Source organism: Sciurus vulgaris, assembly GCF_902686455.1.
Source record: "Sciurus vulgaris genome assembly, chromosome: 1".
NCBI classification, from domain to species: Eukaryota; Metazoa; Chordata; class Mammalia; order Rodentia; family Sciuridae; genus Sciurus; species Sciurus vulgaris.
The window spans coordinates 11,042,512-11,069,525 of record NC_136461.1 but is presented as its reverse complement, the minus strand read 5'-3'; the positions used below and the strand labels follow the sequence as shown (position 1 = coordinate 11,069,525).

The 27,014-nt window shown below is 52.9% G+C and overlaps 1 protein-coding gene across 4 annotated transcripts; it reads left to right on the top strand.

Moving 5' to 3' along the window:
- Positions 1–2,180: 2,180 nt before the first annotated feature.
- Positions 2,181–26,638, top strand: ZBTB17 (zinc finger and BTB domain containing 17). 4 transcript variants are annotated; one of them, XM_079152742.1, is made up of 15 exons: positions 2,181–2,335; positions 20,660–20,866; positions 21,737–21,925; positions 22,537–22,677; positions 22,979–23,104; positions 23,490–23,731; positions 23,817–23,959; positions 24,046–24,346; positions 24,626–24,713; positions 24,801–24,917; positions 25,007–25,127; positions 25,320–25,450; positions 25,772–25,981; positions 26,090–26,179; positions 26,256–26,638. In XM_079152742.1, the coding sequence occupies exons 1-15, from the start codon at positions 2,329–2,331 to the stop codon at positions 26,537–26,539; spliced, it is 2,397 nt and encodes a 798-aa protein (XP_079008868.1). In that variant the 5' UTR covers positions 2,181–2,328; the 3' UTR covers positions 26,540–26,638. The 4 variants fall into 4 exon arrangements, with proteins under 4 accessions (XP_079008868.1, XP_079008869.1, XP_079008871.1 ...); XM_079152743.1 differs by lacking the exon at positions 21,737–21,925; XM_079152744.1 differs by lacking the exon at positions 2,181–2,335 and having other exon boundaries at positions 20,725–20,862.
- Positions 26,639–27,014: the final 376 nt, after the last annotated feature.

The window sequence follows — 27,014 nt, the reverse complement described above, 5'->3', positions numbered from 1 at the left end:
GAAGATTGAACCCTGGCATGTGTGTGTGTATGTGTGCATTTTTTTTTTTTTTTTTTTTTGAGTAGTCAGGAGTGGCCCTGGTCTCTGACCCTGTGTTGAGCTGAGAATGTAAACCTTCAGTCTTTCATTTCTGGAGCTCGCAGGGCAGTTACAAGTGGTCCTTCGCATCTTCATTCCCACCAGAATGGTCAATCACAGCCTTGTCTTCATTAGGCAACCCCACCCCCACAACAATATTTATCGTCGTAAGTGACAACTTGTGTAATGATTTGTTTTCCTGCATGAAATTGATTAGATGGGTGTTGCCTTCCAATCCAGCCCCCTGATTTTCATCCTTGGGGACCCACTGCCTGCAGAGGTGGAAATCTCACGGAACTCTTTTCCTTCCTGATCATTCTGTCCTTTCTCTTTTTCTTTCCCTTTTTCTTTCTTTAGTGCTAGAGACTGAAGCAAAGGCCTCAGGCGGGCTAGGCCAGCACTCCACCACTGGGCGACACCTCCAGTTCCCAGATTTTCTTTTTAATGAAAACATTTTAAATTTTGAAAAAATTGTAGGTTTATATGCAGTTGTAAGAAATAATACAGAGAGATCACCCTGTATCTTTTACCCAATTTCCACTCATTGTAATAACTTGTGAAACTACGGTACAAAATTACGACCATGATACTGACATTGATACAGACAAGGTACAGAACATTTCCATGTTGTCTAAAGGCTTCTTTTAAGCACAGAGGGATTTAATACAGAGAATTAGGTGTTTATAATATCATCTGACGGGCCTAAGGAGTGGTCACTACTTAGCCACTACTAAGTGAACGTTCAACAGTGGTTCCCAGAACACTTTAGAACTCACCAATCAGGAAAATGGGAAGTCAGAGACCACTACTGAAATTGTTGCATTTAAGAACACATCATGGCTTGGGTTTAGTGATGCACGCCTTGTAATGCCAGCAACTCAAGAAACTGAGGCAGGAGGATTGCATGTACAAGGCCGGCCTGGGAAATTTAGCAAAACCCTGTCTCAAAATTAAAAATAAACAAATAAATAAAAAGGATGGGGATATGGCTTTGAGGTGGAGCACCCCTATGCTGTATTGCACGCTTAAACATTTGTTAATAAGACAGATCTCACGTTAATGTTCTTACCATAGGTTAAAAAACAAGTTAAAAGAAGAGGTGATGTTAACTGCTGAGCTTTTTAGTTTCTCTAGTCACTGTGAAGACAATAGTGAGTTGGCTAGAATGACATTTGCTGTAGTTCAACTGAATGTTAGGGAATGTAAATGTGTAGGAATGGGCTGTCCCGTGCAGTATTTTCTTCGACTATGCTTGGCTGTTCGGGTGCAAGCAAAGAGAAAAGGGGCAGCTCCATTCACCAGGGTTGCAATTCTTACCAAATCCACGTGACAAAAAAAAAAAAAAAAAAAAAAAAAAAAGGAAGCAGAAGAGTAGGGTGGTGATGAGAGTGTTGTTAAAATTGTGGATCACCGGGCGGAGGGTGTAGCTCAGTGGTAAAGCACTTGCTTAACCTGTGCAAAGTCCCGGGTTCCATCCCGGCACTATTAATAAATAAATACATACATAAAAATTATGGATCGTGGAAAAGAAACAGGGCCAGAAGATTAAAAGGAGAAAGCCCACAAACTAAGGAAGAAGTCAATGACTTTGAGGAACCAAAGAGATGGAAAGAGGCCACAGAGGTGCCACGCAGGCCTGTAGACACCTGTCTTAGGACATCCTCAAGTGCACCCAGGCTAACCCTGGAGCTGCGTAAACAGGGAGCGGGTGACGGTGGTTTAAAAGGTAGAAAAACAACGGGATCTGCGGCTGTAAAGTCACAAGTAGGTTCACGTCTCTGCTCCATCACTTAGAAGATGCGGCGTGACTATGGTCAATTTACTTACCCTTTGTGAACCTCCTTTTTCCCTTCTTCAAAAAGGGGAGAAATGAAACTATTTGACGGTGGGTATGAGGATTTAATGAGAACGCACATAAAGAGCTCAATGCAGTGCCTGGCGCGCAGCAAGCGCGGAACACATGGAAGCCGGTACTGTCACAGTCGGAATCGAAACCCAAGCCAGGGGTATAGTGGGGACAATTCTAAGCGCAGAAGTAGCGTAGAACTTTTGGATAGCTCGGCGCATGCGTCGGCCCACGGTCGCGCATCCAGCACGAGCGTTGCGCATGCGCCGGAAGTTGCAGCCGGGAAGCCAGCGAGGTCGGTTCCGCCCGACTCTAACATGGCGGCGCCCTTTGTCTGCTCTGAAGTGCCGTCCCTGGCCTTCTCGCGGCCGTGATGCACCTCCTTCTATGGTGGGGTCCGGGACATGGCAGGTGAGGGTCATCAAGCGCCGGGGGCCGGGGGAGTCCCTGGGGCCGGGGCGGAGGCGGCGGAGGATGGGGCGCGGCGGGACGCCATGGACGGTTGTGTGGGGGAGGGGAGGGAAGCGGAATGGGACGGGAACCCGGCTGAGGGGCACCACGGGCAGCAGGTGCGGGGCAGCTGGGAGGGGGCGCCGCCCGGCGAGCGGGCGGGGAGTGGGCGGGCGGACCAGCCGCCCGGGCGAGGGGGCGCGAGTGGCCTCCCGGGCCGGGTGACACCCCAGCTGGTAGCATCTCCGCCCCCGCCTCCGGGCTGTCACCGCCCCTTGACCCCGCGCGCCGCGGCGGGTGGGCGTTCTGCGGCCGCGAGGGGGCGAGGTGCCGGGCTGCGCTGGTCTGCGGGCGGGGGCCGGAGGCGCAGGCCCGCCGCCGCGGTGCGCGCAGCCGAGGCCGGCGCTGCGGGTCAGAAGGGCTCCGTTCATTCATTCGTTCCGCAGACGCGGTCAGGCCCCGACGGGTCGCAGGTGGAGCCCGTGGTGCAGACCGACTCCCGCCCGCGCGGGGCTGGTGGCCAGGAGAGCGCCGGTTCCCCGCTCCAGGCTGTGTCCCTGGGCACTCTGGGCTCTCTCTGCCTCGGTTTCCTCATCCTTGTTGAAGCAGAGAGGCTAATAAAATCTGCCGCCCAAGATTGAGATAAAGGTTAAATGAGGTAGTAGGTGTAAAAATGTAAAATGCTTAAAATACTCATGGTTACAGAGTAAATGCTGTGCAAGTGCGTGTTGCTGATATTTGTCATCATTATCCGGAGTTCAAACTCACTTGGGAGGCGTGGAGATACTTACTGCTGTGCGGGAGGAAGAGCCCTCCTGGCTCAGGGAAGACGCAGTAGAGGCACTTAAGATGAATCCAGGGAGGCTTCTGTCCGCCCCCCCTCCCCCAAAACTGAGACCAAAACATGCCCCGGAGAGTGAAGCAGGAGCAGGGGGTAGTATTCTCAGTGGAAAACGGGAGACAAGGCTAAGGGCAGCAGGCTATGTCTAAACCTTAGGGGACTTTGTAAACCTAGTTAAGGACTTGAAAGTGTAGGGCCTGGGGATGTAGCTCAGTGTAAAGTGCCCCAGGGTTCAATCCCTAGAACCCAAAATAAGTAAATAAATAATAAACTTTAAGTTAATGCGGAGGCATTTAAGAATCAGTCTTGTGTCTGGGTGCCTGTAATTCCAACAACTGAGGGAGGCTGAGGCAGCCAAGTTCAAAACCAGCCTCAGCAACTTAGTGAGACTCCAGGCAACTTAGACCCTAATCTCAAAATAAAAAAAAAAAAAAGAACTGGGGATATGTCTAGGTGGCTAAGGGCCTGGGGTTCAATTCTTGGTACCAAAAAAAAAAAGAATCAGGCCTGTGGATTAGAAAAGATCACTGGCTGTGCTGAAGAATGTGTCAGAGGAAGTGACTCTGGAAGCCCATTAAGAAGCTGCTAGACTAATCCAGTTGAGAAATGGGGGTGGTCTTGAGTTAGATTAGAGACAGAAATGGGGAGATATGGTTCTGGAGGTAGAACTGACAAAACTTGGCAGTTACTTCAGTGAGAGAGTTAGGGGCAGGGAGGAGCCAGGATTGTCCCCTAGTTCTTGACTGGTAGCTTCCAGTACTGCTCAATGCCTTAGGAAGAGAGCAAGGAGAGAAGACAGTGGAGTCAGGTGCCTGCAGAACTTTCAGGTGAAACCATCTGGTGGTGGTGCCTGCAGCTGTCATCCACCAAAGGTTCCTAGAGTCACGGGAGGGGACGTGCTCACTCAGGGTGAGGGTGGGAGATGGGAGCACAGTGTCCAGGACAGCGCAGGGGATGCCATGGCGAAGTAAACACTGGGAGCAGCCTCCGGGTTTTTGCTCCTCAGCCTTGTGCTCAGTGCTCATCAAGCAGGAGTTCCAGAGTGTGGGGATGTGGGCTGGGTTTATTCGTCTTTGTGTCCAGCATGATTTCTGGTATGCAGCAGGCCAACAGTAACCCAGCATAACATTTATTGAGCACTTGTCTCTGATGGGCGGGTGGCAGGGCAGCTCTTAGGGAGCAGGTGTAGCCACCCTTCATTTTCTCATCAGATTTTTTCCACTGGGTGTCTTTGTTCAGGTAGTGAGCTGGAGGAGGGGAACTGAGCTGGAGTTTATGTAGACAGACTATCAGAAAGAGTAGACTGGGCTATTTGGAAATCTGCGCTGTCTGTAAAACTCAAGGGTGAAACCAGTCACGAATAGGCTCAACATGGTTCAAGTAACCCTGTCAAGATAGCTTTGCTAGGCATGGTGGTGCACACCTGTAATCCCGGTGATGCAGAAGGCTAGGCAGGAGAATCCATCGCCAGTTCACGGCCAGCCTCAGCAACTCAGCGAGACCCTGTCTAAATAAAATACAAAAAAAAAAGGGCTGGGGATGTGGCTCAGTGGTTAAGCACCCTGGGATCAATCCCTGGTATCAAAAAAAAAAAAAAAAAAAGATAGCTTTTTCTTTAAAATTAATAATGACAAAATCCTTATTATAGTTTGGCTGGAAAACTGTTGGTATTACTAATTTTTTAATCAAGAAAGATAAAAGTGGATTAATTATTGGACAGTGCTCATACCTGCTTTTAATTAGGTGCTGTCTAAAATGCTTCAACAGGGCTGGGGGTGTGGCTCACTGGTAGAGAGCTTGCCTAGCAAGTTTAGGGATTGGACCAGCACTAGAAATAAACTGCTTCAACAAAGCAATCCCAAGTACAGTGACTGAAACAAAATAGGAGTTTATTCCTCACCTCTTAATAGTCTGAAAGTATCCAGTTCTGAGCTGGTAGAGCAGGTCAGCTATGTTCCTTGAGGTCCTTCTGGGAACAGTGTTTCTTTGATCCATGTGGCTGTCCTTGCTCACACCCAGCATCCATTTCATGGTCCAAACTGGCTACTTCATCTCCTGCCATCCTGTATGAACTCCATCTTGCCAAAAGGGACAGAGCAAGAGTCATGCTCATTCTTTTTAAGATATTGAGTTTGAAGAGACATTGTTATGTAAAATGTTCCACAAATACAAACTAGACACCATTTGGTGTCTGATATACAACTCAAGAATCTGTCATACCTGTCCCAGGCCTCTGCCTCCGGGTGGATGTGTGGTGCTTGGGCCCAGAGAGCCCAGGCCTGTTTATGCACTCGCTTGTTTCCTGTGCCTGGTGTGTGCCGGACACTGTGCTGGGTGTTAGGAACATGGACGTGATAACATTGGATCCCAGAAGCAGAACTCTCCAAGCCATGTGGGTATTCCCAGCACAATGCAGGAAGTACCATGGAAGCCTGGTCAGAATGCGAGGATGCACAGGAGGCCTGGCTGACAGGGGAAGGCTGTACCTGGGTGGTTCACTGAGGATTTAGTGAAACACATTTGGAATTGATGACTGTAAAGGTGCCTTCAGGTAGATAATGGGCAGTGGGTACTCTGGACACTGGTGTGAATCCTTGCTGCCCTGTTTAGTGGCTCTGTGTCCAGAGGGCCAGTTTCTGCATTGCTGAGCCTCAGTTTCCTTATCTGTAGGAGGAATAACCATATCTACCTCACAGAAGCATTTTGAGAGTTGTGTGGTATCAGGCAGGTGATTCACAGGGGCTGCTGTGCAGTGGGCACTTATTAAATGTCAGTCACCTCCCACTGCAACGAGCAGGATGGTTCAGAGCCAGAGAAGCCAGGTAGGGGTGGACGGAGGCAGTGGTTATTCAGGTGCTACACGGAGAGTCCCGTCTTCCTCAGGGGTCTCCAGGCCTTCTAAAGTCATCATTTTCTGAATCCTCAGAGACCATACCCTCAGAGGTCTGGTGAGAGGCCTGTGAGAGGGGCAGCTTCTCTCTGCCTAATTCCTTTGAGTTCCTAGGCTTCTGGGAAGCACGTCTGGAGCCTCCCCCAGTGCTTCCCAGCGCATTGTGGAGCCCCTTAGTGGTCTCCTAGCATCCTGCGCTGTCCTCTCCTAGTGCGTTCTTGCCTAAGTGGTAGTTGTAGGTCTCCTTGTGTGTCTCCCTGCGAGCCCACCAGCATCTTGGGTGCAGGGACAGGGTCTTATTTATCTTGGTATTCCCACCAGATAGTGTAACTCTGGGCACATAGCTGGTGCTCAGTAAGTGTTGGCTGGTGCATGGGCAGCCTTGATGGGCAGAAGAGGAGTTGTAGTTGGGGCTGGAAGAACTGCAGCTGAGGAAGGATGGTGTAGCTACTGGTTGAATAGAAAGAAGAAGCTGGTGAATTTTGGGGGGTGTTTGGCTGAGTTATGGGGTGCAGACCTGATAGACTATGACCTAAACAAAGAGAATTTCAGTCAGAAGATGACTTCTCTGTCTTTTTGTCTTTTATCAGTAGAGCACTGTTCCTCAGCCTTGACCTTATTGACATGTAGGATCAGATAAGTTTTCTCCCCCTTTTTTTGGTACAGGGAGTCTAACTCAGGGCCTTACACATGCCAGGAGAGTGCTCTACCACTGGGTTTTACCCCCGAGTCCTTTTGTAATTTTATTTTGAGAAGGGCCTTGCTAAGTTGCTAAGGCTGTTCTCAAATTTTTGATCCTCCCACCTCAGCCTCCTGAGCAGCTGGGATTACAGGCATGTGCTGCTGTGCCCAGCTACATGAGGTTTTGTTGTTAGGAGTCAACCTGTATATTCCTAGCCTCTACCCACAAATGCCCCCACACCAGCTGTGACAACCAGAAGCATCTCCAGAAGTTGCCAGATGTTTCCATCCCTAGTTACAAACCCCTACAGCATAAGGTGGTGGTTGGAAGCATGAACTTCTAAGCCAGATGTACCTGGCTCATATCTGATTCTTACTATCTATGCTTTGGTCCAAGTGCTTGACCTCTCTTGTCTCAGTTTCCTGGGTTACGAAGGGGACAGAACTTTATTGGGTGGGGTTGTTGATGAAGTTATGCAGTGAAGTGTCTGGCGGAGCCCCTGACTTCCTAACTGGCAAGTGGTTAACATGTGAGTTAGTAGAAGACCCTGACAAGGCAAGAAAGTGTGTGCAGAGTTGAGGACAAAACAGTGATTGATAGGAATTCGTGCATGAGGTGGAAAAATCCAAGGGGTCAGAGGATGGACTGTGGAAACGGAGTCACGCTCCCCTCCTTCCCTCCCAAGCCCTTCCAGGGTACCCTGTCACGTTGTGTCTGTGCACTTGTGTAGGGAAGACTGTGTAAAGAGAGCGGTGGCTTGGGACTGGTGCCCGTGTACACACAGTGGCAGACCTTTCTGGTGGGTGGCCTGGCATCCCATTGAGAAGTCCTGAGGCTGGCCTCCAACTTTGATCCTAACGCTGAAAGGGCAGCCTCCATGGGGGAACTTCATTGGGCCAGCAGAGTGCCCCTCAGAGGACCAAGTGGCCCATTCTCCACACCACGAATTCCACAGAGGACAGTGTTGCCTGGGTGGCATGACCTAAGGACACATTGTTGGGTATTGTGTATCACACAGGGAGGGACCCCAACCTTAGAGAAAACAGAAAACTCCAAGTACATTTTATGCATATACACACCGTTCTGGACATCATAGTTTACGTCTCTTGCTGGCTGTGATGTTCACAGGGTTGAAATCAGAGAGGTCAGGGAGTCAGCATTTGGCACAGAGTGATTTCAGTGTGTGCTGCAGGTCTGTGGCCTGTGTGTCTGCGTGGCCTGGCACTCTCCGAGCTCCCTGTGGCCGTCATGGGAGTAAGGTTGACCTCGGTAGTATAATCAGCGCAAGATACACCTGGAAAATCAGGGCTTGGGCTTGTGGATTCCGACAGCTTGTTAGGCACTGGTTCTCAGAGGTTAGGAGGAAGGAGAGGGAGGCAGGAAGGACAAAAAGGCCTGGTTAGAATCGAGAGTCGCTCACTTGTGTCTAAACAGCAGCAAGGCCATTGGCTGAGTGGATCCAGCCAAGAGGGGAGCAGACCAGAAAGCAGGCTTGCAGGGGTCTTTGCAAATTCAAAATCATACTTAGCTTCTGGTCCAAAAAGCTCTGGTGGCAGAATCTCTACCCCCACCTCACCTGGACCACTTGCTACACTGAAGTTGTCACTGAAGTAACTGGAGGAGTCACTTTCCTGTCTTGGAGGGAAGGTGCTGCTCCAGTTTCGCAGTCATGTCAACTGTCTCCCTAGCTCAGAGTGAAACCCTTCTCATTTCAGTGGTTCCCCAACCTTAGGGGGCCCCTGGCAGGGACTTCCTGGTTTACTGTGACAAAGTCATCTGCCCTTCATGCATCAGAACATTATTTAGAATGTTGTTTAATTTTGTCAGTTGCTTTCATTAACTGCTGGGTAGATAGAAGAGATTATGTTCTGTATGAAGAACAGCATTACAAGGAACCCCTTCTGTCCTCATCACCCGGCTTACACAAAGAGTGTCACCAGGACCTTCAGAGTCCCTGTGCTACCCCACCCCCAGGTTATCCCTCCATATTGTGCTTTTATCATTATTTTGCTTTTCTTTCTTTCCTTTTTTGTTTTAGTTGTGTGTGGACACAGTACCTTTATTTTGTTTTTATGTGCTGCTGAGGATCGAACCCAGTGCCTCGCATGTGCGAGGTAAGCACCCTACCACTGAGCCACACCCCAGCCCTTGTTTTTCTTTATAGTACTCTTACCACGTGTGTGTATTGCTAAACAACATATTGTTCAATTTTGTATATTTTCTTTAGCAGCTTAGATTTTCTGCTTAATATATGTTCTTTAGGTTAATCCACATTGCATGTTTAAATTTCAGTTTTGCTGATGAATAATATTCTGTTGTATAGGATTTATTTGTCCTTTCTCTTGTTGGTGGACATTTGGTTGTTTCCAGGCTTTTTTTTTTTTTAATTGTAGATGAACACGATACCTTTATTTCATTTGTTAATTTTTATGTGGTGCTGAGGATGGAACCCAGGGCCTCACACATGCCGGGCAAGCGTACTGCCACAAGCCACACAAGCCCAGCCTGTTCCAGTCTTGCTGGTATAGACCATGCTGCTGTCTTGGACACATGTGCCCAGCTCTCCTCTCCCACCTATGAGTGGAACTGAGTCACGGGCATGTGATCTTCAGTTTAACCAGACGTTGCCAAATTGTTTCCAGAGTGGTTTCCTAGTTCACTTCAGTCAACATCTGTTTGCTTCACATCCTCCAAACGATTGTTGAAGATTTCCACTACTCTGAAGGGAGCAGAGTGTTAACTGGTGGTTTTGATTTGCATTGTTCTGATTATTATTCAATTGAAGTGTTTTGTTTGTTCGTTCATTTGTTTTTTTGGTACTGGGATTGAACCCAGGGACATTCTACACTGAGTTATATCCCCAGTTCTTTTTATTTCTTATTTTAAGGCAGGGTTTTGCTAAGTTGCTGCACTGGCCTTGCACTTGGGGTCCTCCTGCTTTGGCCTCTTGAGTACGGGATGACAGGCCTATGCCACTGCACCTGACTGAGCATCTTTTCTTATACTTCTAATTATTCTGATTTAACTTTTTCTCAATCATCTGCTTAAACCTTTTGCCTCTTTTAAAAATATTTTTTAGTTGTTATGAACCTTTATTTTATTTATTTATATGCGGTGCTGAGAATAGAACCCAGTGCCTCACACATGCTAGGCAAGTGCTCTACCACTGAGCCACAACCCCAGCCCCCTTGGCTATTTTTCTTTTCTTTTCTTTTTTTTTTTAATTACATGTAAACTTTTTTGTTATTTTTAAATTTTATTTTAGGTAGCAATTCTTTGTCATTATACAGGGAAAGTTGAACTATCTGCTTCTAATTTATGGCTTGTCTTTTCACTCCAGGTTCCCTCCCCCCTTTTGGATGAGCAGGAATTCTTTTATCATTTTTTATTTTATGGGTAATACTTTTGGTTTCTTTTTAAGAACTTCCTATCTCAAGTTTGTAAAGATGTTTCCTTATATATTGTCTTCCAGTTGTTTTCTTATTTGCCTTTTACCTTAAGGTCTTTAATCCATATATAATTATTTTTGTGTATGGTGCAAGATGGGGCTGACTTCATTTTCACTTTTTAAAATAATGTACTCAATGTCCCAGTACCAATTACTAAAAAACTGTATCCCTTTTATGTAGTTTCATCTGTAATGTCACCAGTACTTATCATCTGTTTAGATCCATACAAATGTGTGGATCTCTTCATGGCCTTTTTTTTTTTTTTTTTTTTTTTTGCATCTAGGAGCACTTTACCACTGAACTACATCCCCAGCCCTTTTTATTTTTTTATTTAGAAACAGGGTCTCCCTAAGTTGCTTAGGGTCTTGCTGGGTTGCTGGGGCTGGTTTTGAACTCATGATCCTCCTGCCTCAGCCTCCTGAGTGCTGGAAATACAAGCATGTGCCACTGGGCTCAGCTTCATGAGCTCTTTACTATCTCTTATCTGTGTGCCTATACCAGATTGACTTAATCACTATAATTTTATAATGACTCCATCATGTCAGGTAACACCTTGAGCCTTTGTTCTCCCATCTTCATTTTAGATCATGTTTGTCAAATGCCATAACATTTTTTGAGATATTTTATTACAATTGCTCTGAATTTTTTTGTATCAATTTGGATAACCACCTTAACATTGTTAATGATAGTTAGCCTTCCAGTTCATGAACATAGTATACCTTTGAATTTCATAACTTACAAAGTTTAATTTTAGTCGCTGTTGTTACATCTTACACTCAAACAGTTAAAGATCTTAGAACACTTGAATTTCTATCACTGATCCTTTTTCTTTTTCTCCCTGCTGCCCAGCCCAGTACAGGGGATTGAATCCAAGGGTGCTCTACCACTGAGCTGCATCTCCTGTCCTTTATATTTTTTATTTTGAAACAGGGTCTCAGGCTGGGCATGTTGGCACACACCTGTAATTTCAGTGGCTCAGGAGGCTGAGACAGGAGGATTGTGAATTCACAGCCAGCCTTCGCAACTTAGTGAAGCACTAAGCAACTCAGTGAGACTTTCTCTAAATAAAAAACAAAAGGGCTGGGGATGTGGCTCATTGGGTAAGTACCCCTGAGTTAAATCCCCTGGTACCAAAAAAAAAAAACCCCAAAATACACAGGGTCTTGCTAAGTTGCTGAGGTTGGCCTTGCACTTGTGATCCTCGTCCCAAGTCACTGGAATTGCAGGTGTGCACCACCGAATCCAGCATCGTCCTTCACTTTTATGCTGTAGGTGTGTGCTTTAGTTCTATTTAAAAATTTACAAGACATCATTGGTTCAGTATTTGTTTGGATTTACCACTTTTTATTTACTACTTTCATTATTTCTCCTTCCTTCTTGCATCTTATACTTTGCTTCTGGGATCGCTTTTCATTTGCCTGAAGAAGATCTTTTCTAATGTATGAATTTGGGCTATAAAACAAAATAGATTTTGAATTGTAGTCCATCTGGGGGCCAGCTAATGGTTACACCTTGCTGGGGAAGCCTTTTCCCTCCTCCATTCAGTGCCAAGACTTGATGCAGGCCGCTTCTGTGCAGCCGCCTTCCCCCCGAGGTCCTGTGAGGCCTCCTTCCTGGTGAGGTGGGGAGCTCTGCCTGCTCAGGTCCATGGAGGCTCTCAGAACCCAGCCTCCGAAGTGCCACTTGCTCTCTGGATTCCAGCCCTTTAGTTTCTGTTGACCTCTCAGTATTGCTTTCTGACCTGTTGTTTCTGTGGTGCATTTCAAACGTGTCTTACAGTCATTCTTCAGCATCTGTAGCTGTTTGCTGTGGGAGAGAGTTGGCACTGGTGTGCAGTGCTTCCAGAGATTGAGATGTTTTGTGATTTTAATTTTGTATTTCACGTGGCAGCAGCAAACTCTGAATATCGGAACTAAGACTTAGTGATGTTCACTTCTGGATTTCATGTTTCGAAACGCTCAGTACGAGGAAAGGGACTGGCAGGTACCTATTCATGACAGAATTTGCCCTTTGGGGACTGACTAAGCATCTGTTGAGCCATGAAAGTCTTGTTTTTCAGTGGAAAGAGCAGTTTCAGAGTATGACAGACGCGGGCTTGACTCCAGGTGGTGGAGACCTAGTCAGGGGACAGCCTCTGAGCCGTTGCTGGCTCCTCCGCACAGTGGTAACCGTCTGATGCTGTCCTCAGGATCCCTGGGAGCGCCACGAGGTGGCCTGTGTGCGTGCAGCATCTGCAGGCGGGTCCCCCAGCAGCTCCGGCGGTTGTTCCCTCTGTGGCCTCAGTGGCAGTGTCCTCTCCACATGCCACTGCCCTTGGGAAACAGGAGCCTACAGCTTTCTCTTGCCAGTCACCTCTCTTGGATGCTTAGTGTGGGAGCTTGTGCTCAGCAGGGCCGTGTTTCTCAGGGCACCGTCAGCTGTTCCCCCGCATTCTTTTATCACGACTCATGATTTCTTTTCTCTTTTCTCCCTTCATTCCTCTCTCCTGTTTGCTGGGGATGGAACCCAGGGCCTTGCAAGTGCCAGACAAGCTCTCTACTGAGCTGCACCCCCTGCCCTCCATAGTTTATTTTGAGACAGGGTCCAACTTGAGATCCATCTGCCTCAGCCTCCCGAGTAGCCAGGGTTCCAGGCTGCGCACCATGCCTGGGTGAGTAGCTTGGTGTGGACACGGCCTTCGTGGGCTTCAAGAGCCTTTGTATTTCAGGGCTGTTGCCCCATATTTGCTGCAGGGGCCAGAAGCATTCTCCCTGCATTGGTATTTGTGTTCAGGAAGTTGCGAAGAGTGGAAACGTGGCTGAAGCTGCACGTGTAGGTTTCTCACACCCTCAGCATAGTTCACAGGCTTGCTCTCTGCAGCAGCCCCTAAGGAGACCAGCCTGCCTGCCTCAGAGCAGGCTTGGTGTCCTGGGGTCTGTCTCACCTGTCTCTCCTGCTCTCACTGTTTAGGACCTGAGCTTGGCAACACACGGTGGTTTCTGAGTTTCTCTCAGAAACTTGCATTTCAAAGTGAAAGGCTACCAGTTCCAGGGTTGCAGGTCAGCCATGCAAGGCTTCCTGCAGCTTCGGGTTCACAGGTGGTGGGGTTCCAGGGCGTGTGGAGGCCCAGTCTTGCCTTATCTGCAGGGTCACCATTAGCATCATCTGCACTGAAGGAGCCCTGTGCCTTTTTGAAATCACTGGAAATTGAGACAGCAAGTTCTTGACCACTTCTTATCTAGGCCTAACTTACGGTTTTGAGATTCCCCAGAATATTTAAGATATCCTTCTACTTGTTCAGATTTGCCTCATCAAGGTTTGTTTTTGTTTCCGTTTATGATTGGCAGTGCTGGGAATTGACTCTCGGACCTCACACTTGCTAGGCAAGTGTTCTACCACTAGCTACATCCCCAGCCCTTCTCAGTTAAGTTTTACAAAATCTTTACTTAGTTTAAACCTGTTTGGGATGGTAAACGTAGCATTTGATATTGACGTGTGCCATATACTCACTGTTGGTATTCATGTCTTATGTAGTTCGTGCGCACAGTTGGAAGTCTTTAATATTGTAGGAAAAAATGTAAATGAAAAATTCCACTAGGTACTAGGTAAAGAGCTAATTGTTACTGTCATTCACATGATACCTACTATACTTAAAAAGCATGCCTTTGTAATCTGGAGTCACACTAATGAAATCACTCATTTTTTCAACCTTTATTATATCTTAACACTTGAAGGACCTTAACAGTCACTTAATCCTAATGAGGATACAAACCCAGGGAAAGTCAGTCATGGGGAAGAGCATGTGTCACCTTGAAGTCCTCCTACATCCGTTTCCAATTTGCATTTTACCTTTTTCTCTTTTGACTTGGCTTCGCCATTTGCCGCAGGACTAGTACTTCCTTTGGAATTGCTGTGCTGTCTCTCTTTGGGATTGTCACGCTCTGTCTCCTCAGTGAAAGCCTCTTTTCTCCTCCAGGCCATTGCATCCTCTGTAGAAAAGCAGTGGCCTCTACTGTTGGGTATCGGGCACCTAGGCCTTGTGCTCATTACCGTGAGCCAGGAGAGTCAGCAGCCCAGGTGCCTTTTCCTGGTCTCATTTCACCCAGGATGGACGCCTGGACTCCCAATGAGATTTTTACATGCACGTGTAGAGGAGGACGAGGATTAGTGCAGCAGACTCCTGCTGCTGGCGGGTAGCAGTGATGCTGGCCAGAAGCTACTCGACACGTGGGAAACCTCCGGGCATCCCCATTTTATAGGCAGGTAGTTGAGGCTCCGGGTCTGCGCACTGTTGCTCCAGGTACTTGCGCATCCGTGTGATTGCCAGACGGAGTTGAGAGTCTGGTGTGCGCGTGGCTCCTGGGAGAAGGACCCAGCACTCCCATCATGCGTGATAACAAGAGTGCCACCTGCTCTCTAGGGGAGTCCCCTTGAGGCATTTCTGCCTGTAGAGTTTCCTGCGTGACACATTCTCTGTGCAAATTACTACACTTTTCTGTTTCCCTTATGAGAAATGTTTTCCTGTCAAGAAGTTTTCAGTGACCAGGTCTTATGGAAAATGTCTTAAAGGGCTTGTGGTAGATAGAAATGAAGGACTGTGTATTCTCTCTCTTCTTAACTTCCTCAGTTTTATTTTTTTTTTAATTGTATTTGTGAGTAGAAAAACAAAAAAGTGGATCAGTGACAAGTGCCATCCCCACCCCAGGAGTCCATTAATGCTCCTGTGCCCTCTGGTGATGTGGCTGTGGATGTCTTCTCTCAAGCATGAGTTGGAGCTATGACTCTTGACCAGGACTGTGGCCAGCATGGCCAGCTTCTGAGAGGAGGGGGCTGATGGTCACTGAGCGTATTGAGCACCCCCACCCGGAAGAGGCACTTGGCCTTCGAGAGCTGTATGGTACTTTGGGAGGGTCCCTCTTGCAGGCTGCTCGGAGATGGATGGAAGAGCATGTTAGGTTCTGGGTCCTGGCTGGACCCTTCCAGTGCTAGTGGGTAGGAGTGTGACACCTTTTTTTCCTGCCTCGAGGGTCCAGTGCTGTAAGGCTTCCCAACCTGCTTGTGTGCTTCTGGTCTTGCCTCTGCTTTCTGCTCACTCACGGCAGAGGATGAGCTAGCTCTGTGGCTGTCACACTGTGCCCCCTGACCCAGCAGCCCCTACAGCTGCATTTGGTGCTGAGGCCACTCTCCTGCTGCACCTGGTCCCCCCGGTGTGCCCACCACTCTTTGTCATGCTTCTGCTCCATGGCTCATGCCTTCCCTGCCTGCACGTCCTTCTTGCCTTTGCTCACATGTCTCTTTCGATGCAGCCAAGTGCATCTCCTGGGTGAAAGGTCCCGAGGATGAGACTCAGCCCTGGCTGCCTTCCTCTGCCTGGCTGCCTTTTCAAGACTTGATGGGCTGTCGTGGTGGGAGACAAGCCCTGGCATCGCCAGCCTAGAGTCTTCCCAGAGCACTGTGGTTCGTTTCGTGTGTGGGTTCACTTTCCCCTTCACTGCAGGTCAGTCACAGACCTGTGTGAGGGCAGCAGCATCCATTGCACGTTTGCCAGGCTTGGGCAGACTTCCTGTTTGCCTTTGTCTTGCTGAGTGCTCACAGTCGTCATCTTTTCGTGGTTTTCCTGTTTTATAGGCGAGCAATCTAAAGCTTGGGCTGGGGATATAGCTCAGTCGGTAGAGTGCTTGCCTTGCATGCACAAGGCCCTGGGTTCGATCCCCAGCACCGCAAAAAACCAAAAAAACAAACAAACAAAGAAATCTAAAGCTCTTGGGTGAAGTCCCTCGGCTAGCTACCAGAGCAGGACTCGGGCGCTCGCCCTTGGATCCCAAGTCTGCTGGTCATTCTCCTTCTTCATCCAGCATCCTCGCCCTTCACTACATCTGCACGCACACTCAGCTGGACGTGGCCTGAGCAGAACTGGACTTCTCCTGCCACCTCCCCCGCGGCATTCCGCACCTGGGCCAGCTTCTCAGGCCAGATCTTGTAGCATCAGCCATGACTCCTTTCCTTTTCTCACGGTCCACGTCGACTAGAGCAGCTAGTTATGTTGGTTCAGCCAAAACACGTCCCTGATCCCAGCACTCTGTTGCCACCTGGGTGAGGGTGCCACCATCTCTTGCACCTGCTGCAGTGGCTGTGCAGCGTTCCTGTCTCCACCCTGGCCCCTTGCGTCTCTCTTCTGCTGCAAAGTGGCCCTTCAGAAATGCTACCATTCTACTCAAGGCTCTCCCAAGGCCTCCCCGTGCACTGAGGAGAAACTCCACAGTCCAGAGTGCCCCTCGGAGCCGGGAGGCCTCTCCTGCCGATGCCAGCCTGGCTCTTCCCCTCCCGGCCCGCCTGCCGCCTCACAGACCCCGTGCTGTGGTCATGCCACCGCAAAGCCTTCGCTCCTGCTCCTCCTCGTGTCTCTTTATAGTGACATGGCTCACTCTGGCACTTCATTTAGGCCTTTGCTTGAATGTCACCTCCTCAGAGAGCTACTGTTTGGTCCCCCGTTTTTTTCTTTCCTATAGCAGGGATTGAACTCAGGGGTGCTCTGCCACTGAGTTACATCCCAAGCCCTTTTTACTTTGAAACAGGGTCTCACAGATTGTCCAGGCTAGCCTCAAACTTGCTATTCTCTTGCCTTGGCCTCCTGAGTAACTGGGATGACAGGTGTGCACTGTGCCCAGCTTCTTGGTCCCTTTCTTATATATTAAATTTAAGAATGTCTCTCCAGGTGTGGTGGCACATCTCTATAATCCCAGCTACTGGGGAGGCTTGGGTAGGAGGATCACAAGTTCAAGGCCAGTCTTAGCAACTTAAGGAGACCCTATCACAAAATAAAAAGTAAAAACAGCTGGGATGTGGCTGTGGCTTAGTGGTAAAGTGCCTCTGGCTTCAACCCCCAGTACCACGGGGGGAGAACACTCCCTCCCGCTCAGCTCGCTTTAGCTCTCTCCCCAGCGCTTAGGACCTAACGTTGTATATCGTGTGGATTTCCCGCCTTGCTTCCCCATTAGGCTCGGGTTCTAACGCAGTGCCCGGGACAAGCGCAGAGAGGCACTCGGTAAGTGCTCTCGCCAGTCCTCTGCGTGCTGGGGAAATCTCCTGCCAACCGTGTAGAATTGTTTCTCAGGTGCGGTTGTCTTTGTCTTGCGTTGCCATATAAGATACCACAGACGGGGTAATTTAGAAATAAAGAAGGTCACCCAGTTCTGGAGGCTGATTAATATCAAGGTGCCAGCGTCTGGTGAGGGCCTCCGTGCTGCAGTGTCCTATGGCAGATGTGGGCAGGAGGCGGGGCTGCAAGACCCAGGAGGGGGTGCCAGGAGCCCCTTCCTGCCCTAACAGCATTGATCCATCAGGAGGGCACAGCCCTAGTGGCCTGACTGCCTCTTAAAGACCCCTCTTCTTTATACTGTGACTTTGGCCATTAAATTTCAGCATGGGTTTTGGAGGGGGCAGACCTCGTAGATGCGCTTGTGATTGGTAGCTCGGAAGTTCATTGTTACAGCAGATTTTGTTAGTTCACTTGATTAACAAGTACCAAAAGCACAACTGTCATTTCATAAGGGTCCAGGGAATATGTTGACATTGAGTTACACACTCAAAAATGCCCAGCTCTGCTCTCTTCCAGGCCTGTTTTTCCGCTGCATCTGTAACTTCTTGAGAGCAGGGTCCTGGATTAGGTGCTGTGGGCAGCTGTGAGGGAGAAATAAGCACCCCCACCTGCAGTGGGCTTTCTAAGCTGGCAGGAAGATGAGGTGGCACAGTGTCATTTCAGCCTGTCAGTACTTGTGACTGGGGGCGAAGGGAGGAAAGCTCAGGTGTGCCCACATCCCGCACAATCTTAATACAAGAAGAGCGTTTGCTGGGCAACCCACAGGGCGGAGTTGGCTGCTGTTTGCTGCCCTGCCAGGTCACAGCCAAAGGGAGAGATTGTCACCTGGGTGGGTGGTGGGATGGGTGGGTAGGCTTCAAGGTTGCAAGGCTGGCTTGGAACTTCTATTTCCTTGACCTGAGTTTGTTGACCCACCTGTATTTCTAGAAGATCAGGAATGCCAAGTCATTGGGAACCCAAAGGTGACCTCTCCCACCTGTCAGGTTCCTCGGGGCACTTGGACGGGCGTGGCTGTGTTCCTGTGGAGGCTGGAGCTGGTGCAGCCTGTCGTGGGAGCCAGAGGCTCTTGACTGTGAAGCTCAGCATCTTCTTGCGGTAGGCCACTTGTTTCCTGGCCTAATGGTTCCCCGCTCTGTGGCAGTGTAGAAACCCTGCCTGCAGCCGAGTGCTTGCTAATAATCTGGGTAGTGTTTCAGGTTTGAAAGGTGTCCACCTGACCCCAGATGGAGCCGTTCTCTGCGGGGCCTCTGGGCACTCTGAGCAGGCACTCCCAGGAGCAGAACAGCGCTCGCTCCATGTAAAGTGCCTCCCTCCCTCTCTTCTTGCTAATTGTGCTCTGGGATTTTCCCAGATTGCATTTAGAAGGAATAATGGGTTATGATTACACTTCCTTAACAGTGCGGAGTCACTGAACAGTTATTGGCTGCACCTAAGGTACCCAGTATGAAAGGGACGTGGAAATCATCTGATAAGGTCTTTAGCCTTAAAAGAAAAAATTGCACTCTGCTTCCTGGTGAGGGTAGTGGCTGAGTGCTGAGGACACACCAGGCCCCGAACCCAGATTTTTACCTATGTTCTTATGTTTTTGGAACTGGTGATTGAGCCCACAGGTGCTGTACCACTGAGCTATGTCCCCAGCCCTTTTTAGTTCGAGACAGGGTCTTGCTAAGTTGCCTAGGCTAGCCTCAAACTTGTGATCCTCCTGCCTCAGTATCCCAAGTAGCTGGGATTACAGCCATGCACCACTGAGCCCCGTTGTTGGTATATATGAATTCTTTTTTAAAAAAAAAAATATTTTTAGCTGTTGATAAGCTTTTATTTTATTCATTTTTATAGGTTGTGTTGAGAATTGAGCCCAGTGCCTCATACATGCTAGGCAAGTGCTCTACCCCAGCGCTTTTTATTTATTTTAAAACGGAGTCTCACTTAAGTTGCTGAGGCTGGCCTTGAACTTGTGATCCTCCTAACTCAGCCTCCCAAGTCCCTGGGATTACAGGTGTGCATTGCCACATGCGGTACATATCCCTACTTTTGAAGTTTCCAGACATCATGGAGTGAGTGGCCTTGGCCTCCTGCAGCACTGACCTGTGACTTTCGCTGCAGCTCACCCAGCAACCAGCCACTCGTGGTCCCCCCAGCACCAGGCTGCAGCCCAGCGACTCTCCCAGGAGGCTGGTGTGGTGGGAGCAGCCAGAGCTGCCGTGTGTTCCTCTCACCTGCCCAGGAAGGAGCAGCCAGGGCGGCTCTGGCAGACCTGGCCTCTGTTGAGTTTCAGACCTGGGTTTGGAGCTGCTGGTAAAGAACCATGACCACTGTTCAGCCCCTGCGCCTGGCACGACAACCTCTCTGCTCATCTGTACAGTGTGTGCTCAGAGATGGGTGCTGGTTTTTATTTTGAAACCTTCCAAAATTGGTCCTTTCTAGAAAGGAAGTCGTGCTTGTTTTCCCTAGAAAATCGCTGGTCTTGAGATGGACTCTGCAGCAGTGCTGGGTGGCAGGAGCGCTGGTCTAGATACTTATTTAGTCATGGTTTGTGCCACTTGTGATAATTTGGCTCCAGGCCAGGGAATTTTTCTGAGCATGTTTGTTTGAGATGGTCGGGAGATTTCCAGGCACGTAGTGAGGACCTCAACAGAGAAACTGGCCAGGCCAGCAGCTCTTGGGATCAGGATTGGAGTTCCTCGTTTCTCCTGGGGACATTAGCAGAACAGAGGTTTCTGGTGGCAGGCGACTCCGCAACTTTGTGAGTCCCCAGAGCCTGTGAACCAGAGGGACTGAGCAGGTCCTGCCCAGCAGGCCCAGCTCTCAGGGCAGGGAGCTCTAGCTGCAGTGGGAGAGGGACTGAGTTCCGAGCCCCGTCAGTGCAGGGCTGGAAGGGCCACCTTGTCGTCTTCCCAGACATTTCACCTGCGTGTGACAGAACGAGAAGAAGTAGAATGGTCTTAAGGCTGACTGTCCGGCTGAGCATCCGTCTTTTTCTGAGATTCTGTGGTGATATTCCTCATAGAAAAAGTTCAGCTGAGCAGTTTCTTGTGTTTGTTGAAATCATGACAGCAGTGTTTTGTGTCTGTTTGCTTTTGTGACTCTTTGGCATCATCATCTGGTAAGACACAGGGTGGCTGTTTGGGGGTCCCGGTTGCTGTTCTGATTTGGAACATCCCGGTTAGTAGACCAGGAGCCGGAGCTCTGTCCTTCTCCATGCGCAGCAGGCCCGGGTTAGCGCCTCTTGTCGAGGCGCCTCTCCTTGGGATTGGTTCTCGTCTCCTCCCCGCGGCCCCTCTGGGAGTTGGGGGCGGGGGCCGGCACTGCTCTCCATGCTAACACGAGGCCCTTGGCGCTCTGCAGCCATGGATTTCCCCCAGCACAGCCAGCATGTCCTGGAGCAGCTGAACCAGCAGCGGCAGCTCGGGCTTCTGTGTGACTGCACCTTCGTGGTGGACGGTGTTGACTTTAAGGCGCATAAGGCGGTGTTGGCAGCCTGCAGCGAGTACTTCAAGATGCTGTTTGTGGACCAGAAGGACGTGGTGCACCTGGACATCAGTAACGCGGCAGGTACCCCACCAGGGTCGGAGCAGGCTTGCTGAGGACCAGAGTGGTGGCTGGCCGTGCTCTGCGAGGCCCTCCTGGGGCAGTGCCTGCTGGCCACGGGCACACCAGACCTCCCACACTAGGCTTTGGCGCGGATTGCGTACCAAGTTCCTGCTACCTTTTGGGGGCCTGTTGGGACCAGGAGTGGGGTGATAAGGGGAGAACTGGCAGGAAGGGCTTATGGTAAGCTCTAGGCCACTGTGAATAAGGGATGGGCCTGGTCAGAGGGCCAGAGTGAGCCAAGCTCCATACCCTTCTCAGCCCTCTCCATGGCCAAGTCCACCCTGGAGCCGCTATACCAGAGCTAACCAGGAATGTGAAGCGTGACAGGCATGGCCGGGATACAGGCTGGAAGTAGGCCTCGGGACTAGGAAGGCACTGGTCCCGGCTTTGGCTTCCAGCCCAGCCTGGCTTAACACAGAGTGAGGGGCACAGGGCAAGTGTTGGCTCCCATTTTATGGATGTGGAAACTGAGACCCACAGAGGTCAGGAGCCTGGCCTGGAGGTCAGGCGGAGTTGGTGGCAGAGCCCCAAGGAAGCTGGTGGTGACCCAGTTGGGCTGGAGGGTCTTCTAGCAGCAAAGTGCAGTGGCTGGGTCTGGGGCGTGCAGGGTGGGCATTCATACCTCTGTCCTGGTGCAGGTTGGCATTCACACCCTCTGTGTCTGCTGGGCTGACCCCAGCTGCCCACCCTCCAGCTCAGGAGGAGACGATGGAGTTTGCCACTCAGCTTTGCAGAACTCCTTGACCTTGCCACTGTGTGGAGGGGCTGGGTGGGCTGCTGGTATCCCGCCTTGAGGTGGGTCTGTGACAGTGGCTGTCCTGTCTTTGGCAGGCCTGGGGCAGGTGCTGGAGTTCATGTACACAGCCAAGCTGAGCCTGAGCCCTGAGAATGTGGACGATGTGTTGGCCGTGGCCAGCTTCCTCCAGATGCAGGACGTCATCACAGCCTGCCATGCCCTCAAGTCACTCGCTGAGCCGGCCACCAGCGCTGGGGAAAATACAGAGGCCTTGACCATGGAAGGTCAGAGTACGGGCAGGCTGTCAGGGAGCAGGCAGCCAGAGACTGGCTTTCACTGGGGGCCTGCCGCTGACTCTGCGGGTCACCTCCCTGGATCTCAGTTTCCTCATCTGCCCTGCCTCCACTGTGGGGAGCTGGCGAGCGTTGGCTGCAGTTTAGTCTGAGAAGGGCCCTCTGTTGCCCCTGTCCAGTGTGTTGCCAGCAGGGGACGGGGAGCCGCCTGGGTGGCTGCCCAGGCCCCTCCTGCAGCCATCTCCTCCCACTCGCTCCTTTCCCCTGGCGTCCTCAGGGCCCTTGGCCATCTGCTGTGGGCCAGATGCTTTACATTCAGAGGACCTTGTTCCTCTCCTAAGCACTGACCGCTGGTCAGCGCCCTTGTGCACCCCCAAAAGCAGAAACTGCTGCTGCCGCCTTCCCAGTGCCAGCTGGCAGCGGGGCACAGCACTGGCGCCCCGGGGAATGATGCGTCCAGTGACCAAACTGACAAACCACTGTTTAGAGGAGTCCCCAGGGAGGACCCAGAGGAGCTGGCAGGTTCTGGGATTCCTGACCATGCCCCCTCGGGTGGTGGGCACTCGATGGAAAATGGCAGGTCTGTCCTGTCCCATCTCCAGGGGTGGACAAGAGAGCCAGAGAGGAGAAGGCTGCCGTGCCCATGCTGAGCAGGCTGGATCACGCAGGAAGCAGTCCACCCGCGGGCCCTGGACGGGAGCCCAAAGAGGAGCGGGGCGGCCAGGCCGGGAGTGCTGCCAGTGGTGAGTTGTGACCTGGGGACCGAAGGGTGCCTGGCGGGAGAAGGTGGCAGCAGGAAGTCAGAAGGGTAGTGAGAGGCCCGTGACAGGGAGGTAGGTGGCAGGCTTCTGCGCTTCTCGAGCCCACGTTCCCCGACAGACCTGTGGCTTGTTTCGCAGCGTCTGTTCAGCCAGGGCAGAGGCACGAGCAGCGTGGGGCCCCTCCTCCTGGGCCATCCACCAGCAGGGGACTGGCCAGGAGAGCCGTCAGACCCTAGGACAGAGCATGCCCATCCAGCCGCTCCTGCTCTCCCCTCCACCCCAGGCGCAGAGCAGACGGAGAAGGCTGACGCCCCTCGGGAGCCTCTGCCTGTGGAGCTCAAGCCAGACCCCACGAGTGGCATGGCCGCTGCGGAGGCCGAGGCCGCCTTGTCAGAGAGCTCGGAGCAAGGTACTCCCCACCCAGCTGCCGGGCCCTCCTCCAGCCTCCCGGGCCCCAGCGTCCACTCCAGCCTCTTTCTCCTCGAGCCTTGACTTTGTGTCCTGGTCACGTTTCCTGGCAGTTCCTATCAGGACAGCCGTGTGGCCAGGCAGCCGTGGAGTCCTGTCTCCTAGCTCTGGCTGCTCAGAGCAGCCGCTGTCCACTGCGCCCCCACAAGTGCGCGTTGGCCAACTGGGGCCCGCATCTGCATCCCCAGTAGCAGATCCCAGGTCTGAAGGTTTCCTCGTCACTCCCAGAAGCTTCGAGAGCCCTGCCAGGTTCCTAGGCAGGTGCAGAGCTGGCAGGGAGGCCTGACCTGGGAGTGCCGCCCGCCTCAGCGCTGCCTTCTCTGCAGAAATGGAGGTGGAGCCGGCCAGCAAGGGGGAAGAGGAGCGGGAGCAGGAGGAGGGCGCGGGGCCCGAGGTCAAGGAGGAGGGGCCTCAGCTGGAGAACGGAGACACCCCCGAGGAGAACGAGGAGTCTGCAGGCACCGACTCCGGGCAGGAGCTCAGCTCAGAGGCCCGGAGCCTGCGCTCCGGCACCTACGGGGACCGCACCGAGTCCAAGGCCTACGGCTCCGTCATCCACAAGTGCGAGGTGCGGGCCTCGCGCGGGTGGTGCCAGCCCTCCGTCGCGCTCCCGCTGCAGCCCCTCACCCACGCCCTTCCCGTCGCGCCCGCAGGACTGTGGGAAGGAGTTCACGCACACGGGGAACTTCAAGCGGCACATCCGCATCCACACGGGCGAGAAGCCGTTCTCGTGCCGGGAGTGCAGCAAGGCCTTCTCCGACCCTGCCGCGTGCAAGGCGCACGAGAAGACACACAGGTACCTGCCCGTCTCCCCGCTGCCCCCAGGGCCGCGCTCCGGGCCCGGTGAGCGAGCCCCTCCCTGCCTGTGCCTCCCCCGCCCAGCCCCTTGAAGCCCTACGGCTGTGAGGAGTGTGGCAAGAGCTACCGGCTCATCAGCCTGCTGAACCTGCACAAGAAGCGGCACTCGGGCGAGGCGCGCTACCGCTGCGAGGACTGCGGCAAGCTCTTCACCACCTCCGGCAACCTCAAGCGGCACCAGCTGGTGCACAGCGGGGAGAAGCCCTACCAGTGCGACTACTGTGGCCGCTCCTTCTCCGACCCCACGTCCAAGATGCGCCACCTGGAGACCCACGACACCGACAAGGAGCACAAGTGCCCTCACTGCGACAAGAAGTTCAACCAGGTGCGCGACCCTTCCCTGGCCAGAGCGGCCCGGGAGCCCCTGCAGGTGGCACAGGGGCTCCCTGGAGGTGCTGGCACTGCTGGTCCCGGCCGCCTGGAGGGCAGGCGGAGCGGGCTGGGGTCGGGTTCCCTTTCACTGCGGGACTTAGAACATCCCATTGGCCTTGAGAGGACACGAGCCATTTCCAGTCCCCTGGGAGACCCGAGTCTCCGTGGTTGCCCGTGGGAGGCACTGGCGAGGGCAGCAGGTGGGCAGCCCTTCTGACCCCTCCCTGGGCAGGTGGGGAACCTGAAGGCGCATCTGAAGATCCACATCGCCGACGGGCCTCTCAAGTGTCGCGAGTGTGGGAAGCAGTTCACCACCTCAGGTAGGCCCGGGCTGCCCTGGCTGCCCTCAGCCCTGCTCCGCAGGCCGCCTGGGCCCCGTGCCAGGCCTGCCATGGGTCTCACCGCAGGGAACCTCAAGCGGCACCTTCGGATCCACAGCGGGGAGAAGCCCTACGTGTGCATCCACTGCCAGCGACAGTTTGCTGACCCCGGGGCTCTGCAGCGGCACGTCCGCATCCACACTGGTGGGTGAGCAGCCCCTGGGCCGCGTGGGGCCAGGGAGGGCGCAGGGGGAGAGGTGGGTGCCGATGCCTTCCCCTGCCTCTGTCCCCAGGCGAGAAGCCGTGCCAGTGTGTGATGTGCGGCAAGGCCTTCACCCAGGCCAGCTCCCTCATCGCCCACGTGCGACAGCACACTGGGGAGAAGCCCTACGTCTGCGAACGCTGCGGCAAGAGGTGCCCCTCTCCCCGTGCCAGGCTGCTGCCCACAGCCAGGGGGCTCTGTCGGGAACTGGGCAGACTGCCGCGCCAGCCCCAGGCTTTGCTCCCAGGGTCCTCTCCCGTCCCAATGAGACCAGAGGCCCCAGTCCTGTTCCCCAGCTCCTGGCTCAGGCGGGTCAGTCTGACCCCTCCCTCTTGGCCCTGCAGATTTGTCCAGTCCAGCCAGTTGGCCAATCACATCCGCCACCATGACAACATCCGCCCCCACAAGTGCAGCGTGTGCAGCAAAGCCTTCGTCAACGTGGGAGACCTGTCCAAGCACATCATCATCCACACTGGTGAGCACGTGCCCGCCCACCTGCGCGTCTCCCCACTTGCAGGTGAGGGATGGGTGAGAAGGGGGGACCCCCGGATCCCAGCCTTGGCTGCCGGCACTTGCTGCAGGTGGCCCTGGAGGCAGTGCAGTTGAAGTGTGGACCCTCTTAGAGCTTCCAGTGGGCCAGGTGCTACTGGAGGCATCTGTCAGCTCTGGTGGCCGCCCCAGAGAACGTCCTGCTGGAAAAGACAGGGCTGCAGGGGAAGCCGGAAGCCTGGAGGTTCTCCCGCCCCCGCCCCGGCTGCCCTCCACCAAGGCAGGAGCGAACCTTGCCTCCCCCCAGGAGAGAAGCCTTACCTGTGTGACAAGTGTGGCCGCGGCTTCAACCGGGTGGACAACCTACGCTCCCATGTGAAGACCGTGCACCAGGGCAAGGCTGGCATCAAAATCCTGGAGCCAGAGGAGGGTGGCGAGGTCAGCGTGGTCACTGTGGACGACATGGTCACGCTGGCCACTGAGGCACTGGCAGCGACGGCCGTCACCCAGCTCACAGGTGTGGGCCATGGGCAGCAGAGGGGAGTCACCTGCAGCTTGCCTCCGGTGGCAGCAGTGGGGCCATGTCTGCGGCCTGTGCCACAGGGCCTACCCATTCTGTCCACAGTGGTTCCAGTGGGGGCTGCGGTGACAGCTGATGAGACGGAGGTTCTCAAAGCCGAGATCAGCAAAGCCGTGAAGCAAGTGCAGGAGGAAGGTGAGAGGGCGCCCAGGGTGCGAGCGTCGGCCAGCCAAGGCCCTTTCCCAGCCTGACTGCACCCCCGCCTCCACAGACCCCAACACCCACATCCTCTACGCCTGCGACTCCTGTGGGGACAAGTTTCTGGACGCCAACAGCCTGGCCCAGCATGTCCGGATCCACACCGCCCAGGCACTGGTCATGTTCCAGACCGATGCGGACTTCTACCAGCAGTACGGACCAGGCACCACGTGGCCAGCGGGGCAGGTGCTGCAGGCCGGGGAGCTGGTCTTCCGCCCTCGGGACGGGGCCGAAGGCCAGCCCGCAATGGCAGAGACGCCACCCACAGCTTCTGAATGCCCACCGCCTGCTGAGTGAGCAGGCGGCCCCCTCTTGACTGTTGATTTAAGGATGGATGGCACCCTAGGACTGCAGAGTGGCCATTCCCTAGAGAGAATAAACTTGATTATTTTCTAATGCTGCCTGTAGGTCCTGTGGGGTGGGTGGGGTGCTGGCAGCTGTGGCTGATGCACGAGGGGGCTGCACCGTCCAGGGACCAGCACTCCTGTGCAGTGGAGCCAGAATCCGTCCATCCCCAAGCCGACCACGTCGTCCAGAGTGGGTACGAGCGGCACACTGGGCCCTGACCCGCTTCCGCGTACCTGTGCTGCCTCCCCAGTGAGCACCACCGTCACCCTGCTCCCCTCTGCCCAGGGGGTGGCCACCTGGGCAAGGGGCCCGTGGGGAAGACCACAACTACTCACGGAGAGCCACGCAGCCCAGGCCAGCCCAGGGCCTCGGTGGCTTTGCCCCTGCAACCATGTCTGTCGGGCCTGGCCCTGGGGTCCTTTCA

Bases quoted from the DNA above. Each gene is read 5' to 3' on its own strand.
- ZBTB17 (XM_079152742.1), top strand. The intron at 23,960-24,045 runs GTACCTGCCCGT...TCCCCCGCCCAG, and splicing joins GCGCACGAGAAGACACACAG to CCCCTTGAAGCCCTACGGCT. The intron at 24,714-24,800 runs GTAGGCCCGGGC...GTCTCACCGCAG, and splicing joins GAAGCAGTTCACCACCTCAG to GGAACCTCAAGCGGCACCTT.